Source organism: Vigna unguiculata, chromosome 9, assembly GCF_004118075.2.
Source record: "Vigna unguiculata cultivar IT97K-499-35 chromosome 9, ASM411807v1, whole genome shotgun sequence".
Lineage (NCBI taxonomy): Eukaryota > Viridiplantae > Streptophyta > Magnoliopsida > Fabales > Fabaceae > Vigna > Vigna unguiculata.
In genome coordinates, this window is record NC_040287.1 from 23,923,291 (window position 1) to 23,942,017 (window position 18,727).

The 18,727-nt window shown below is 30.5% G+C and overlaps 1 protein-coding gene across 1 annotated transcript; it reads right to left on the reverse strand.

Moving 5' to 3' along the window:
* Window positions 1-15,866: 15,866 nt before the first annotated feature.
* On the reverse strand, window positions 15,867-18,099 carry LOC114162297 (succinate dehydrogenase assembly factor 2, mitochondrial). Its single transcript, XM_028046134.1, has 5 exons — window positions 17,884-18,099; window positions 17,704-17,811; window positions 17,478-17,604; window positions 16,406-16,474; window positions 15,867-16,306 (listed from the first exon to the last, which is right to left on the reverse strand). Exons 1-5 carry the CDS (start codon window positions 17,979-17,981, stop codon window positions 16,160-16,162), a joined length of 549 nt encoding a protein of 182 aa, XP_027901935.1. The 5' UTR covers window positions 17,982-18,099; the 3' UTR covers window positions 15,867-16,159.
* Window positions 18,100-18,727: the final 628 nt, after the last annotated feature.

The following is an 18,727-nucleotide window of genomic DNA, read 5'->3' on the forward strand; positions in this document are numbered from 1 at the left end:
ATGAGTTCACACAAATGAAAAAGCGAGTGTTTATCTTCTTTGGATAATTGAGTTTCCAACGATTTGAGAGTGTTAATTTGGGAATAATTATCATTTTTAGAGAGCACTCATTTAAGTGAGAAGAACCAAAGGGAAAGTCACTTTACCAAACCCAAAATTACTTCTAAGAATTAAAGGGAAAGTCACGTCACCAACCTTGAAATTACTTCTTTCTCTCCCTTTGATTTTAACATCTTTATAGAGGTGAGTGATAGAGACTTGTGGTTTTGTGATTCAGTTTGGTTTGGGAAGAAGTTTAGAAGGAGAGAAGTGATGTAGATGAAGTTCTCATGTACAGAACGATCACAAAGGAAAGTTGATAGTACGATCATAACTAGAAAAATTAGAAATGAGTCAATCTCCTTTTTAGAACGAATTCAGAGTGATATTTGTGGTCTAATGGACCTATCATGTGGATCCCTTAGATATTTCATGGTTTTAATTGATGCATGAATTAGATGATCATATATTTATTTATTATCAACTTGCAATCAGGCATTTGCAAAGTTATTAAGACAATTTAAAGCTCACTTCCCAGATTATCCAATTAAGAAAATATGACTTGATAATGTTGGTAAATTTACATCTCATTCTTTTCATGAGTATTGTATATCAATTGGAATTGAAGTTGAACATCCAGTAGCACATGTTCACACTCAAAATGGACTTACAGAATAATTAGTAAAACGTCTAAAATTGGTTGTAAGATCATTACTTATGAGAGCTAATTTTCAATGGCTACTTGTAAGACCCGAGAATTTAAATAATTAAATAAATAATTATTAATAAATGCGGATAGTAGAAGCCTTTATGGCATTTAATGTTAAGTGTTGTGACATGGAAAAGTACTAGCTCAAGTGGTTGAGAGTACTTTGATTGTGTGAAAGGACTTGGGTTTGAGTCTTATATATGCCAATTGTATGATATTTTATTTTGTGCAATATTCTAAGGTTATGATTGAATAGGAGTAATGATAATCTAATCCTAAAACTATAGGAATTATCATGAAACATGATTGGTTGAATTGGTTATGCATATGCTTTGTGTTTGAGTGGTGGTGGGTTCAAACCTTGTTAAGGACGAAATTAAAAATTTCTTTTTGCTAAATTTTACCTTGACTTGAATATGAACAGGGAGGGGAAACCCTAGATGTCATGAGAGGGCAGCCACCAAAGTCCTTAAATGACCATTAACACCCAAAATATCAAATCATTAAGGACAATTTTAATTATTTTTGTTTTGCCATTTTTACCATAATTAAGGACATATAAAAAGGGAAACATAAGGCCAGTGGAAAGGTTTTGAGACTGAAAAACCTAGAGTGTTGAGAGGAGGACGAAATTCAAAAGGGAAGAGTCAGTTGGAATTGAGAGAAAAGATGTAGTTGTTTTGGGAGAGCAAAGGAGGGTTCTTGGGTACCACTAAGCCAAGGTTAGAAGGCCAAATTGGAGCAAGGATTTTCAGGTTAGGGGAGCTTTATGCTTTGATTTTATGGTTGTGAATGAATTGCATGATTTCATTATTGAGTACCATGAATTTTCTTGCTAAAGCTGATTTGAATTAGAGATGGGTTGTTTTGATATGTTTTGGAAAGCATCTTATGCAATTGTGTGAATATATTGGGGGTTTTCTGATTTGTATGATTGTCTGTATCAATCTTGATTTTTCTGAGTGGTCAATTTGAGTTGGAACATGTGTTATGCAAATTGTCATTGTTATTGGATTGCTTGGTGATGTTGGGAACAGGTTGGTAATTGTTTCTGCTTTGTGCGTGAGTAAACAGGGATTCCATCTGCTAATCTCGCTCAGGCGAGCCAATCTCGACTAGGCGAGAGTTGCAGAGTCTTGACCCTGATTCTGCTTGAGCTAATCGCTTAGGCAGAGTGCCCAGGTTTTGGGCGACCTGTTATCTCGCTCAGGCGAGTACCACTCGCCTAAGCGAGAAATCGAGGGGTGTGAGACTTTGATTTGAGCACCTCACATAGGCGAAAAGGTCAATTTTTAGGCGATAAGGCTTTTTGCTCAGGCGAGAGGTTCTCGCTTAAGTGAGAACTCTTGCTTAACTTTGTGTTTTGCTTAACTCGCCGCCTAGGCGAGAGTTTTTGGTGTTAGGCGAAGGGCGATCTCGCCCAGGCGAGGAGAGACTCGCTTAAGCGAGACTTCGCAGATAAACCAGGTTAGCACGCTCGCTCAGGCGAGAAAGCTTAGCCTAAGTGAGACAGACCTGGTCGCTTAAGCTAAGGCTTCTAGCCCAAGCGAGTTTAGTGCAGTTTGTGTATATTGTTTGTACGCAATGATGCGAACGTGGATCAGGAGACGCTATGCCATGAGCGGGTAGGTTCATGGATGGTGTTTAACATGTGATGGTATGAGCGGGGAGGTTCATACCCAGTTACTCTTATGTGAGGATACGAGCGAGGTAGGTTCGTATGTTCCGTGCTCACATTTGAGAGGTGTTGCATGCGGAGAGGTACGTGGCTGGTGGATCACATGTGTTGGACTACAGGCGGGCAGGTCTGTAGGGTAGGACTACGAGTGGGGAGGTTCGTAGAGGCAAGACCACGAGTGGGCAGGTTCGTGTAAGCATCATGAATCCTGAGTCCATGGCTAATTATGTTGTGTGTTGTGAAGGTTGCAAAGCCTTAGGGTTAGGGGTCTTAACCAAGAATTAATTAGGATGAATGAGATGGGTGCATTATTTTTATTTTGTTATCTTAAGTGCTAATCTATTTATAAGCTCACTCTTTTTGTGTGTGTTTGGCGATGATCGTGCGATTCATTACACGTGAGCAGATGATATTACAAGTGATGCTGGTGATGCATAGAGACGGAGAGAGGGCTAGCTTGGGGAATTTTGAGCTAGGGATTTTCTTATGTTTTCCATTGTTTTGTCAGATTTTGGAACTTGTAATGAAATTACTATTAAGCTGTATTTAAATTATGACACGATTAATAATGCTTTAAATTTTCCCACATTTTGGGAGTAATAAAGTACAACATTTGAATTTATTTATTCTTATTTATTTATTTTAATCAAGTAATTTCCAGTAGAGATGTTACACTACTTGGGTATATGTAATTTTGCATGCTATAGTATTGATTCGCATCAAGCCAACAAGTTATCATAAATACTATGTTATGCAGTTGGTTTTTAGTTAGTAACCTAATGTTTCTCCTTTAAGAATTTTTGGTGTGGTGTATATGTTCCAATTTCCCCACCAAAAGAGATTATGATGGGTCCTCAAAGACAAATGAGAGCATATGTTTAATATGATTCTCCATCAATAATAAAAAATATCTTGAACTATCAATAAAAGACTTATTTATAGTTTGATTTGACGATTGTCTTTTTGATGAATAAACTTTTCCAACATTAGGGGGAGAAAGAAAACAATTGAAAAAAGATATTGGTTGAATGAATTAACATGATCTCATCTTGATCCTCACAGAAAAAAAATGTGAACTGGAAGTTCAAAGGATAATTCATTTACAAAATTAGTCAATCAATTACTAGATGCTTTTACTCACAAAAAAAGAGTATCTAAATCATATATACCAACTGTTAGTTCTCCAAATATAATTGACATTAATTCATAACATGCCTACAACATGGTAGGACTGTTGGTTCCAAAGACATAGTTGAAGCGTGGTAGACCTATTGGTTCCAAAGATAAAAACTCTTGAATGAGAAAAGGAGCTAAAATGCAAGATGACCTAGTCAAAAACTTGGAAATCCCAAGAGATTTATTTGAAATAATTAATGATTTGGTTCCAGAAGAATCTCAGGTACCTGAAATTGTTGAAAATGATGAAATCTCAATAAATTATGTCATAAATAAGATAATATGGAACCAAAATAAAGTCAATGTTGATAAGACTTTTGCATATAATATAACAATGAATGTTATGAGTGACAATGAGGATCAAGAACCAATTACAATTGAAGATTATTAACAAATAAATGATTGCCAAAATGAAAAGATGTAATAAATGCATAATGAGATGTCCTTGCAAAACGAAAGGTTTTTGAACATGTAGTTCACACACCTGAGGATGTAAAACCTGCTGGGTACAAATGGATTTTTTCTCAAAAACAAAATAAGAATGTTGAAATTGTTAGATACAAAGCATGATTAGTTGCTCAAGTTTTTTCACAAAAATATGGTATTGATTTGTGATAAGACATATTCACTAGTATGGATGCATCAATATTTCAAATATTTAATTATCCTAATTGCACAAGAAGCTTTGCATTTACATTTAATGGATGATGTTACATCCTATTTGTACGATTCTCTTAAGAATGATATGTATATGAAAATCCATAAAGGATTTAATTTGTCTAATAAAGAAAATTCTAAAGAGGATTATTCAATAAAATTGAATAAGTCCCCTTATTGATTAAAGCAATCACGACTAGGGATGTCAACGAGGCATGCAGATACTGACATATTTTTTTTAATATCCACAGGTACTCGCAAGTATTTACAAAAGAAAATTTTAATATTTAACAACATATTTTGACCATAAATTCAAATAAAAATACAATGCATAACATTCATAAATTTCAAACAAAGTGCAAATAACCCATTTAAATAGTGTTGAATGATAATTTACAAAGAAATAAAGATTTTTTAAAACCAATTGATAAAAAATAACCCATTTAAAATCAATGTGTGAATGTTTTAATCATTTTTTTTTAAATTTAAATTAGAGTATAGTGGGTATGGGTATCCATAGGTATAAATACTATGATACCCGTACCTGCCCCGGTAACATGTAAGTATAAAAAATACACGTACCTGTTACTCGTGGATATCCATTTATAATATCTATTTCCTACCTGTTACGGGTTTTATTAGTAGATACCCGCAGGTACGGATTTTTTTGACATCCCTAATTAGAACGTAAATGGTATAACCGTTTTAATGAATACTTGTTAAAAGGGTATATAAATGATTATATTTGCCCTTGTATTTATATGAAATTAGAAAATTGATTTGCCATAATTGTTGTTTATGTAGATGAGATAAACATCGTTGGAACTCTTAATGAGTTCACAAAGGCAATTGATTGCTTAAAGAAAGAATTTAAGATGAAGCATCTTGGGTAGGAAAAATTTTGTTTGAGATTCAAAATTGAGTATTTAAATAAAGGTGTTTTTATATATCAAGAGACTTATATAATGAAGGTGCTTAAAAGATTCTAAATAGAAAGACACACCCATTATGCACTCTAATGATTTGAAGTCGATAGATGTTGATAAAGGCTTTTTTAGATCCCAAGAAAATGATGAAGAACTTTTTGGTCCAGAAGTACCACATCTCAATGTTATAGGAGCACTAATGTATCTTGCTAACTATACTCGATCTGATATTGTATTTATTTTAAATTTGTTAAGCAAGATATTGTTCTTCACCTACAAGAAGACATTGGATTGGAGTAAAACATATTCTTTGTTACCTTAAGAGTATTATGAATATGAGCTCATTTTATCCAAATAATTTAAAATCATATCTAATGGGTTATGGAGATGCATGTTATTTATCAGATCCTCACAATGTCACAATGGTTGATCACAAACAAAATATTTGTTCACATATGTTGTAGAATAATGATTTCATGGTGACATGTGAAACAAACCATAACAACAACATTGTCAAATCATGATGAATTTTAGCATTACATGAGGTAAGTCATGAATGTGTTTGGTTAAGGTGTATAATTCAACATGTGCAACAAACTTGTGGTCTATCCTCGGGAAAAATGGACTCAACAACCATACATGAAGACAATAATGCATTGTTCAATTGAAAGGGCGATATAGAGGTCCAAAAGATTTGTTCATATTAAAATTTGACAGATCTATTTATTTACAAAGTCTTTAACAAGAAGAACTTATGAGTAATTGGTTTATAAGATTGGACTTCGCGAACTTAATGATATGAGTTTACATCAGGGGGAGAAATAAAATATATGATGAACAATATTATATTAAACAATACAAAATGTTGTACTTTTTTTCCTTTACTTTTTTTCACAAAGAACATCCTCTTATCAATGGACACCCAAGTTGTATTAATTATTTTATTTATATCCTTTATGGGTTATATCTTCTATCCATAAATAAACTATTCCTATCACTAATAAGACACATAGAAAATTTAGTTCAATTCTCTCTTATTCTTTTTTTTTCTTCTCTATTATTAGCTTTATTTTATAATTATTTTGTCATTTTAAAATTACTCATCTAATTTCATTAATTTAAAAATTAATTAAGACATATATTTTATTGCTTAATCACTTACTGAAATAGTATAAGTGAGGTTTAACTCTTATTTATTTATTTTTATTTGGTCTAGATTTCCAATACAGCTTCTCACAAAAGATATACACCGAAAACAAACCTCACTTATTCGTATAGGTTAAGAGGATTTATATTATGAATTATAATAATGTCCACTAAACTAAAAAAAATAGATACATTATTAATAAATTAAAAAGTAATTAAACAGTGAATCAAAGTCTCTAAATTCATTGAAATTCGCTTGAATTAACTTCTGAGTTGAATAAAATTAAATCAATGTGATAAATTGCTAAATATTGTTAACTTTTATAAGTTTTAGAGATAAAAAATTTAAGTTTAATTAACAAAATATCACAAGTTAATTGTTTTACGTGAGAACTTAAAAAATGACTTTAGAGTAACTGTGATTTTATAAAAATATAGCACTGTAATATTTTAATAATAAAAGGTTAAGTTATATAAAAGCTTTTAAGAAAGAAAGTTTATTTTTAGAAAAACCACATCCTCTCTAAAAACCATTACTCTAAGTTCTATCTATCTTCTCTATTAGTTTATGACTCCAGCCTTTATCTGATTGAAGATCAGAGACCATACATTTGCTCCTAGCGAGAAGCTCTACAAAACTCACCGATCAGAAAGTTAAATAGTGTAAGTTTTTGTTTTGTTCTTTTCTACGTATTTTAGGTCTTGAGTCGCATATGATTCAAGGTTGCTCTTGGTGACTCTTTGTTGCTCTCTCATCCTAATGGTAGTCTTAGAACTCTAATCAGTATTTTTGTTGTTTGTCTAGGGGATCGTGTGCGTTTTGGTGTTTAGTGTTGTAGGATTTATTTAAAGAAGCGAGTTTGATTCAATTGGTACTAAAGAGTGTGTGTTGTTCTCGTAGAACCTTGGTTTTCTTGTTGATAGGAATTCCTTTATGAGACCTTGATTGATCAAATATGGTACTTCTTGAGTTAAAATATAGTTATACTACAATTTTATAAAGTTGTTTAAGTGGGGAATAACTCAGGACAAGTAAAAATTCTCAATCAAAACTCAGAGAAATATCTAGCTTCTCGTGCACCATTGAGCACCCTATAGTGTTGTCAGGCACCAATTGTGCAATGGTCACTAACTTTGCTTCTGTTGTGCAAAACTTTGGTACCTCTTGGCGCTACAAAGTTAGTGTGCTCACTAACTTATTGACGTTAGGCGCCAGAAAAGAACCACTAGGCGCAAGTCTCGTGTGAATATCCTGGGAAACATAAGCCTAATCACAAAGAAAGGGACAATAAAATTTCCAAAGCTAGGGGATGCTTCAAGAGTAAAGGTTGGGAAAGACCTCATGGGAGGGAGGAGAAATTACTTGCTCAAATAAAGTTAAACTCAACCAAGAAAGTCTTCAAGAATTTATGGTCAAACTCTTGCCAAGAATAGGAGGATGATGAGCCCTTAACCCCTACTAAGGATAGAGACACATGCTTAGGTAAAATAAACATGTTTAGAAGTGGAGTGATAAGTGCATATTTATGCTCTCAGTTAGCCTTTAACATTGGATTCCTAATTGGTTTTTGTGCTTTAAAATATTGTTTTAATTAGGATTTGTTATAATTGGATTTATTATACAAAAACATGTTAAAAATAGTTTTTTAGTTGCATAAATGTTCTTTGGATATTTTGAGGTGTGTTAGTGCAGTTGCAGCTAAGTTGAACTTATGGAGGTGTGGAAATAAATTGATTAAAGGTTCATGACATCTTAAAGGTGAATCCAAGAATAGAAAATTATCAAAATCACAAAAATCCAAGTCAAGCATTGAATGAAGAAGGCAAGAAAATATTGAAAAAGTGAAGTTTGGCTAAGCTAAGAAGAGGGAACATGCAACAAAAATTGAACCTTGTAGTTTTCTCTATCTTTTTCTAGGAAAAAAGGGCTTTGATAATTCATAAATATTTATGATTAAAGATAATCTGGAGAAAATATATCTTTAGATATTTTATTTGATATTTTAAATAATTATCTTATTTAATTATATCATAAAATATCAAAAGATAATAACTACCAATTTTTTTTAAATATGGCAAGATCTTCTTAAATCTTTTAAGATTTCCACAACAAACAACTATATCTTGAAGATATTGAATTATTTAGAAGATAATTGGAGGAGATTGCAAAAGGCTGATTTGAAAAAGTAATGCAAATATTAGTTGGTAATAATTTATAAGATATCTATATGTAATTAATTTATTTACTTATATCAGAAATTGTCAACTAACTATATTTATCAAATAGTTTAAAAGTAGTTATATCTCTCTAAATATGTTTAGATATTCATAACCACTATAAATATAAATGATACTTATGATTATTTTAAAGATATTTGAGAAATTACAACAATAGAAAGGCAAGATCTAAGCCCAATTAAGTCCTATATAAAGAAACCAAGAGAAAATAGAAGAAAAAAGTTTGGATCTTCAGAGGTTAGGAACCCTTTAAAGGGGCCCTAATTTCATCCTCTCTCTACCCTCTCTTCTTTTATTTTGATGTTATTTTGATTCCATGGAGGGTTAAGCTTGTCAAGTTTGTTCCACTACAATTTCATTAGGGATTATGAGGTTAGAATGCAATAATTGGTTTGTTATTTTGATTACTACTGTGATTTATATTTTTCTATGTCTTTTGCCTTTTAATCAAGTAAAAGTAATGGTTTTTATATTGTAATAAGTTAGCACGATGTTAAATCTACATAACATATCAATCATATGTGTTCAAAGGTTTTTAATTTTAATTGAGAATGTACTTTGATTAAATTTAGAAACTTTCATATGATTGAGTGTGTTTTTGCCAATGATTGAGAATGTACTTTGATTAAAGGTAAAAACTTTAACAATAATTAATGAAGAATGTACTTTGATTAATTAGCTTTTTACTTGATATAAGAGGGAAAAGAATAAACATAATTAGGCATAGTAATATTTAATTGAGAATATACTTTGATTAAATTTACTATGATTAATTTATAAAGTTCTTGCTTTTAATAAATAATGTAATTTGGTTAATAGTAATAACGCCAACAAATTAATTGAAAACTTATATTGATTAATTTAAAAATCTAAGACAATAATTAATTGAACAATAATCCTTAGATAACTAGTGAATAATCTATTTTAAAAGAAATGAAACCAATATATTTTCTTTATCATTGTTTTTATATCTTTTTATATCTTTTATTTCTTAGGAGTTTCTTCATCTTCTTTTGGTTTAGTTTTTTTTTGACTTTCCCTAAGTTGACTTATTATGACTTGACTTTGGTTGACTTGTTGACCTTAGTTGACATGTTTGTAGAAAATGAAAGAAGTAATTAGCTAAAAAGGGGGTTTGAATTGGCCTTTTTGAAAACTTTAGTTCCTTTCAAACTTGTAAAAACACATGTAATTGAACCAAAATGATCAAGAACTCGGTATGCAATTACTACTGGAACATGCATTTTGAATCGATTGAAAATAGAGTTAACAAGTTGATTTTATTAAATAGAGAGTCAACCAAATAGATCAGTAAATTTCAACAGATTAAGACACATAAACTCATAAACAGTTCAAGCAACTCATCAAAATTGATTCCAAACAATGATACAAACAAAATTACAAGTCCATATTATGTCAATTCACACAAATGCCATACAAAGATTGCTAAAAACATGTTTCTTGAAACTTTTTATCAAAATATCAACCAAAGAGAGAAAGATCAAACCCTTGCACAAAACTTTTTGTACTAGTTTACTCAAAATTGAGCTACATCTAATTAGTCAAGGCAATCTGAGTCTGACTTTACACTATTTCAAAAGATTTACACAATTCACCAAGATTACACTTTCGAGATATACAAAACAACACCAAGACTCTTAAATCCCACAAGAATCTCTACAAAAGCACAACAAGACTCCTACTTGTAGACCTGGAAACTAACCAGGCAACACCCAGAAACTTGAGAAAGACCAAACATGGTTGATAGCTCTCCCTATCCAACTAAAACAGTTTCTCCAAGTCTCTACACCAAGCAAAAATGCTCTAAGAAATCAAAGATTACAACACGAATAACTGAAAATGGAACTCAAAAGAGTACAAAGAGAGAAATTTCTAAAAGTTCACATTGATTTCGCGCTCAAAATGGCAATTGTTACAATTCTCTCTAAAAAACTAGATTTTATAATCTATTTGTTAACATATTCAATAAGTTAATTTATCTGTTAAATCTGTTGATTTCATTTGACTTAAGGTGATTGAAATTTAATTTAACTGATTGAATATGTTAATAACAGAACTATAGCAGCTAGCCAATTAACATGTTAAAAACTCATTCAACAAGCTAAGACTGCAACCAAACATAAGAAACCTATACTATGTCAAATTGTCTTCACTTTAAGCTCTAATCTTCAATCACCTACTTATGAGGTGAGGTTTGCACATACTTATATGCTTTAAATGGTCTTATCTTTAGTCATTATGAGACTTCCAACACTATTCGTGGAAGAAATTCAACTGTTGAAAGACTTTTTTTTCATCACTCAATATATTTCAAAGATGCAAACAAAATTGACCAATTTATTGCGAAACCAAACACTACTGAGTCAATGTTCACAAGTTGGATCAAATGTAACAAGAAATTACAAGAGGCATGAAACTTAACCTACAGTCAATTTGTATTTGAGTTTGTTTATGTGAAAAAAGATAGATGTTGGAAACCAAGGAAAAAGGAAACACTATTGGAAGACTTATGTGGATAGCACCAAGTACAAGATAACTTTTGGTGGAAAAGTTAGTGTTTGGTGGAGAGTTCAGGCATACTCCTAGTTTTGTCAAGAGGAACAAGATCAAATATTATTCATACTACTATAAATTCTTCTTACCTTTGGAATCATTGTCAAATATTATCTTCGATAAAGAACATGTGTGTATCACAAGCTAGATTGGACCTGACTAAGACAGAAAAAATTAAAGAATTTGTTGATTGGATGGTAAAGGTCAGAGATGGTATATTAGTTGGACTAAATGATGCTTTAGTAGAAATTAACATTCGACCAGAATTTTTGATATTGGATTTTAATGATCGTATTGAAACTATTATCAACAGCGCATACCCAGATCTAACACAAAACTATTTCAATGATTACTTATTGTAGTCTAGACCATTTTTGGTTAGCAGAATAGAAATTGTAAATGAGATTAATGAATGTGTTTTGTCCTTAACACCAGGTATGCCCTTGATATTAACATCATCCTTCGGTGTAGTATGTTTAAATATATGAATAATGGTATATAATGCCTACTCAGTGTACTATTATAGGTAACACAAAGAATATCTCAATTTTGATACTTTGTCAACACTGAAGAAATGGTTGTTGATGTATATGATCAAATTACCTAAGAATATCTAAATACATTAAATACATCAAGTCTCCCAAAACATAACATTAAACTCAAGATTGGGCCCCAATTATGTTTTTTAGGAACTTGGACCAGGCTCGGGTATTATGTAATGACAGTAGATTAATAGTAAGTACACTAGCAAAATATGTTATTATAACAAAGATAATTACTAGAAATAGAAAAGGTCATGAAGTATATATACCTCGAATGTCTATGTCACCATCACATTTCCTATAGCCTTCCAAGCTTATTAAAAGACAATTCTCAGTTATCCTATCATATTCATTGATGATAAACAAATATCAAGGAAAATTTGTAGCATCAATAGGATTGTACCTTTCATCACCAATTTTCAGCCATGAACAACTATATGTTGTAATATCTAGAATTCAAAGTAAAGTTAGACCAAAAATACTAATACATGGTAGTCAAAAGAAACCTTTGAATTCTACAAACAATATAATCTTCAAAGAAGTTTTCTGCAATCTATTCCAAATATGCACCTAGGTTCCATCTAACCTATGTTATGCAATTCTAAAGTGCACAAAACAATCTAGGTTCCATCTAACCTATGTTATACAATTCTAAAGTGCACAAAACAATCTCAAACGTATGTTCCTATAATCATTTCTTCATTTATGCATACCAATATATTTTTCTATCTTCATTAGACATAAACTTATAATTTAATAAATTCCTTCGCAGTATCTAACTCAAACACCACGATTCTTCGGCAGTACCAGTCGTTGTTACTTTTCTTCAGCAATACTACTTGAAATTGTCGTTGTTATTACCACTACTATTGAAGGGATCGATACAATTAACCCCCACCCACGATATAACTTTCATATAACTAAATTACACAAAAATTCAAATTCAAAAAAGACCCAAACATTCCAATTAATTCATTCAAAGATGACGTATAATAGAGCACCAAGTTGTCCTCATATATCCTCCACAAGTTTGCTCTTCCATCAAGAAGAGCATTAACTACCCAAAAACCATCAAATTTTAGCCATCCAGGTGCACCCTAATCGCCACCACAGATCTAGTCACACAGTTAGGGATGGCAACGGGGCGGGGCGGTGACGGGTTTCGCTATCCCATACCCATCCCCGCATAAAAAATTCATCCCCATCCCCATACCCAAACCCAACGGGTATCAAACTTTTTTCCCATCCCCATCCCCACCGGGTAACGGGTATAATCTCGTACCCATACCCGTACCCGTGTTCTAATTACTTCAATATTAATTTTTATAAAAGAAAAAAATTACGGTAAAGAAAACATAATATTATGAAATTCAATATTAGGAGGATTTTCTTCGATGTCAAATACCTTAAAATAAATTATAATTGTTTACATTTTATATTAGAATACCAAATAAAATTTCATGTGAACCAAAACATTTATTAAATTTGCAAACTACAACATTGATGAACTTAGTTGATAAAATTAAAAAATATTTCAAAAAAATATAAAAGGAAAACAAATATTCAAATTAAAATATATTTTAAATGTTTGTTTACTTCAATTTTTTAAATTCTAATGAATCTCTTTTTTATACACTAATAAAAGTTATAATACATCACTTGATCAAAATGACACAAAGAACAAATAATAAACATAATAATAAAAGGAAAACAAATAATCAAATTAAAATATATTTTAAATGTTTGTTTACTTCAATTTTTTAAATTATAATGAATCTCTTTTTTATACACTAATAAAAGTTATAATACATCACTTGATCAAAATGACATAAAGAACAAATAATAAACATAATAATAAAATTTTGACATAGATTTTCTATCTTTTGAACTTCAATATATGTTGGATAGTGACAAAAAAATATTCATAACAATTACATTAAATTTTTATATTGTAGTAAATAAAAGTTATTTATACAATTAAAGTGAAAAAAATTACAGTATGATTAATAGTGAGTTATAAAATAACAAATAATTAGATAGAATATATCGAAATATTATTCTACATGATGAAAATAAACAATAAATAAAAATATTAAAAAACTAACAAATGTGTGTTTTAGAAATAATTTGAGAGATTATCGAAAGAAATCGCACAAAGAAAATCAAATGTATAATTAAGGTATGATAAAATGAAAAATACCTTAGAGAACTAATTATTAAATTATGTTTGAAGTGGTTAAAATTAAATAGAAATATCATTAGTGACCAAAAAATTTGTCATTAAATTACAAATAAATTAGTAATTAAATTGGTCACTAAATCAAGTACCGATTCGATCATTGAATCGGTCACTAATTTAGTCATTGATTCAGACAATAAATCAACTACTACCACCAATGACGAAAAATAGTGACTGATATGGGTTACTGACTAAATCAGTCACCATTTCATGTTTTTCTTGTAGTGAATTATCATATACTATTCCTAAATATCATTATATATATATATATATATATATATATATATATATATATATTTAACCACTTCAAACAAAATTTAAAGTGAAAAGATTACATTATGATTAATAATGAGTTATAAAATAAAAAATAATTAGATAGAATATATCGAAATATTATTCTACATGATGAAAATAAAAACAATAAATAAAAATATTAAAAAACTAACAAATGTGTGTTTTAGAAATAATTTGAGAGACTATCGAAAAAAATCACACAAAGGAAATCAAATGTATAACTAAGGTATGATAAGACGAAAAATATCTTAGAGAACTAAGAAAACTTTTCAAATATCAACATATATACTTAATGGTTGAAAAATAATGAAAATTATTTTAATGAAACAAAAGAGTTCTTCAAATTAAACAAAAATTAATAATAATAATAAGTAAAGAATTTTTTTTATATTACCTTAAATTGAGAGTATAAACATTCTCATGTGAAAGGAAAATTTATAATAAATAAAAATATTAAAAAATAATATAAATATTCAAATGTGAGGCATAATTTTTTTTTTATTAACATACATCATTTTAACATAATTATATAAAGGTTATGATAAGATAAAAAATATATTGGAGATGAGAATGAGTTTCATGACAAATGAAATAATTAAAAGAAATAAAAAATAGAATATATATATATATATATATATATATATATATATATAGGGGTTACTTGATTAATTGTGAATATTTTAATAATTTAAACGAGAATGGAAATATGGCGGGGACGAGTATTATGACGGGTATATGTACATCCCCATACCCATCTCCATACCCAACTGAAAAAGTCGGGGATTCCCCATACCCATACCCATACCCAGTCAATGCGGGGATTCTCGTCAAAACGGGGACGGGTTCGGACAATACCCACGGGGACAACGGGGACGGGTTCGGACAATACCCACGGGGACAGGTTTATTTGCCATCTCTACACACATTCCACTTGTGTATGGTCTTTAATTACTGCACCCCACTAATTTCTCGTTGCATCCTTCCTATATCAAATTTATCTTTCAATCTCTATTTTCAAACCACATTAACCGACCAAATCATTCTGAAATAACAATTTTAAGTAACAATATTATTCTGACAAATACTTATTTCACCCACATGTATATGGAATACATATAAACAGATACATATCCATTACAAATCCTCTCAAAACCACACTTTCAAATTATACATATAAGTTCCTACTAAGCTTCAAATTTGACCATTTTAAACTTTAATATGATTACATTCAACCACGTTTATAATCACCATTTTAAATTGATATATTTAACTATTAAATGTAAACTATTCAATATTAAATAATATTCATTTTATTGTCATTTTAAAACCCATATTTATTTAAATACTTATACACAATTACAACATCTAAATATAAATATGTAAATAAATTATTTATTAAATATAATACTTATTCCATTAATTTTTTTTATTAAAAAATAAGTACAAAAACGACGACCCATGCCTAAACTCGGTCTCAAGCTAGTTAATATAAACACATAAAAATCAAGAAAACTGAGTTTTTATCTTTTCATTTTGGTTGCCTGTAGTGACAGCACATTGAACTGAACTTACTTTAAGAAAAATGAAACAAAACATTTAGCTACAAACCTACGAGAAACATTAAATTCTAAATATGAGACCATAAAAATTTAAAAATTAACACTTAAAATTATTTCTGTTTTACCTTCAAATCCTTTCAAATTATTTCAATCCGAATCAAACCACGCTAAGGATATCACTCAACAATAAACTTAGTAGATATAAAACAAACAAAAGTAAAGGTTACAACCAAGAAGGTTACTATCATCATAAAGTTTAGATCCTTTTTACTTAATTCTAGAAGCTAATACAAACCTTTGAGTTGTCCCCAACCCCTATTTATTTATTCATAGTTATAAAAATGGTGGACCAGATTTCGTTCATGGTAAAGATGACAACAATTTACTGATTTCCAGAAACGGGACCGTCTTGTCCTTTCTTAATATCATCCCAGCCTCTTACCCATGGTTGGCCAGGCGTTGCTCTTACTTCTGGAGCAGAATGGCTATTGAGGTTTTTCATAACTCTTTCATGCACTGCAGCAAAGACCTAAGCAACATATGACTAACCGGCATCAGAGCGCGCAAAGGGGAAAAAAATCAACCAAATTATCAGATTTCATCATTCAATTAATAAAATAAAACTCACTGGGTTTGTGCTGACTGATTCTGGGGGTTGTTCCTGCCCTGATATCCATTTCCATAAATCTGGGTTTTCCTGTACAGTACAAATATTTTGCCTTAAACTATTGGCATCTAGTTGCTACTTGCAGTTCTATTGTCATTTTCCATCACAACTTGGCAAAGTCCTCTAACAAAACCATTGCACATACGTGATTTCTCAGCCACCCTTCTAAATTAGGTTCAAATCTAGTAGTGACTAGAAAGGGGCAAAAGTTACGAAACTTCAGTCCAATTATATATGTGATGCATTATCAACAACTAGGAGAATGGAAAGCATCATTCAAAAGATCCCTTTTTTATGTACAAAAGAGAAAAGTGTTTTTGCGTACAAAAGAGAAAAGTGAAAGAAGCAGCAGCATTTTCCATTCAAAGATTCTAATTTCAAAACAGAAACTCTCTTAACAAAAACTAATAAACTAAATCCTCTTTAAGAGACAGAATAGAAACTTGTTTCCAAAACATCTAGATTCCTGTAGCCAGACTCTTATCCTACAGATGAACTCCCAAATTTATAATATTACAGATTAGGCTCTGTATTATTAACGGTCTTTAAGGCTTGATTTTTCATATAGCTTTGAAATCATGCAAACATCAAGTTGCCGTAAACCAAATAGCTGTTGCTTTCACTTTGAAACTTCCATCTCTTGTGCCCTTTAACTGAATTTAAGTCATCCTCTCAAGTCTCAAACCAGAAAACAGTTTTAAAAGACATCACTGACAGAAACAAGCTTATCTAAGAGATAAAAATGGAAATAAGATCTTAAGCAACCTTCATTATAATCTTTCAGTGAAAATTCTGATTCACAACTTTTCACAAGAGCCTTTTAGTGAGAATTTCAATTTGCTTAACAGGAGGACAGTGCAAATATTTTATGAAATATGCTAGTCCAAAAAACCTCACATTCAGGTTTAGAAATTGTTCAAGTTCCTGAATATCATAAAGTAGCCGAGAAGCAGCAACTCTAGCATTTGAATTGTTCAAAATTTATATAAGCCTAATAATAGTTCCAATGTGAAGATGAAAATAAATAAATTACCAGGTCGAGAACATAGATGAGAGCCTTAATCCGATTTTCATCCAAAGTGTGAATGTTTTCCTCAACCCATTTGCCGAGGACCAAATCGAGTTCCAGGAACCCTCGTTGCTTGCTTCTATACAATAGCCTGTTGAAGAAAAAATAAAGCAAATCAAAAAGATTTTGAAAATAACAGATTCACCAATTGAAAAAACTGATAAAGCTATAAAAAAGGAAAAACACTAACTGGTTAAACAAGCGTCTTTTGCTTTCTTCGTTTGATAAATCGATTTCCTGGGATGGGGTTTGAGTGTGGGACGAGAAAGGGGTAAACCTGGAATAACCAAAAAAAGGTCTGCGGAAAAAACTTGGTTAAAAGGGGAAAAATAGAAGAAGAAGAACAAGTGAAGGTGCGATTGAAGGGTACCTGAGAGTGTTAGCAGGGTTTGTGAAAGTAGCGATGGTGGCTTTGTTGGAATTGATGACTCTGTAGACGTTGATCGCAACTTTTCTGAAACTTGCCATTAGAAAAACAACTCAAATTCGAATTTAATTTGATAGGAATGTTTTTTCTCCAGCCATTCGAGAAGAAGGAGTATACAATTTCTGCACAATTTCCACCGTGAAAGGTAAAACTTGAACTCTTTTGTATACCTACCATTTTAACCATCCAACATATATTGTGACCTTATGTCAATTAATATTAGTTTTAAAATATTTTAAGTTATTTTTTTTAATTAGTCGTTATAATATACTAGCAAAAACATAGACGTTGTCCCATTTATGTGTTTGATTTTTTTAATTTTTATAGAATATATAATTAATTTTTGAAATAGTTGTTAAATGTAAAAATAGAAAAAAAATATGTACACAAATTTTTTTAAAAAAATATATGTTAAAGATAAAAGAAGGTTTTAGAATAACGGTTAAAAATAAACAATTTTTAAAATAATTAAATTTAAAATACTTAAGGGTAAAATTGAAATAACGAATGTGGACAGAGAAAAGGATATTTCTTTATATATTCTTATAGATAATTTTTGGTCATGTTTGTCTATTCTTTCTTAAACGAATTTTCCTCTAAATGATTAGGAAGAACGCCAATCCATCCCTAGCTCTACTTTGAAAATTAGGAATCCCAAATAAATTTGTTTTGTGAATATTATTTGAATTCGTCATCGTTTTGACAAAAAATTTCTGCATTGACTGAATATGGTATGGATTTGGAGAGTTCCTGACTTTTTCAATTAAATATGGGAATGTCCATATCT

Bases quoted from the DNA above. Each gene is read 5' to 3' on its own strand.
- LOC114162297 (XM_028046134.1), bottom strand. From the start codon at position 17,981: ATGGCAAGTTTCAGAAAAGTTGCGATCAACGTCTACAGAGTCATCAAT. The intron at 17,605-17,703 runs GTTAGTGTTTTT...TTTCTTCAACAG, and splicing joins AAAAGACGCTTGTTTAACCA to GCTATTGTATAGAAGCAAGC. The intron at 16,475-17,477 runs GTAATTTATTTA...TGTACTGTACAG, and splicing joins TCATCTATGTTCTCGACCTG to GAAAACCCAGATTTATGGAA.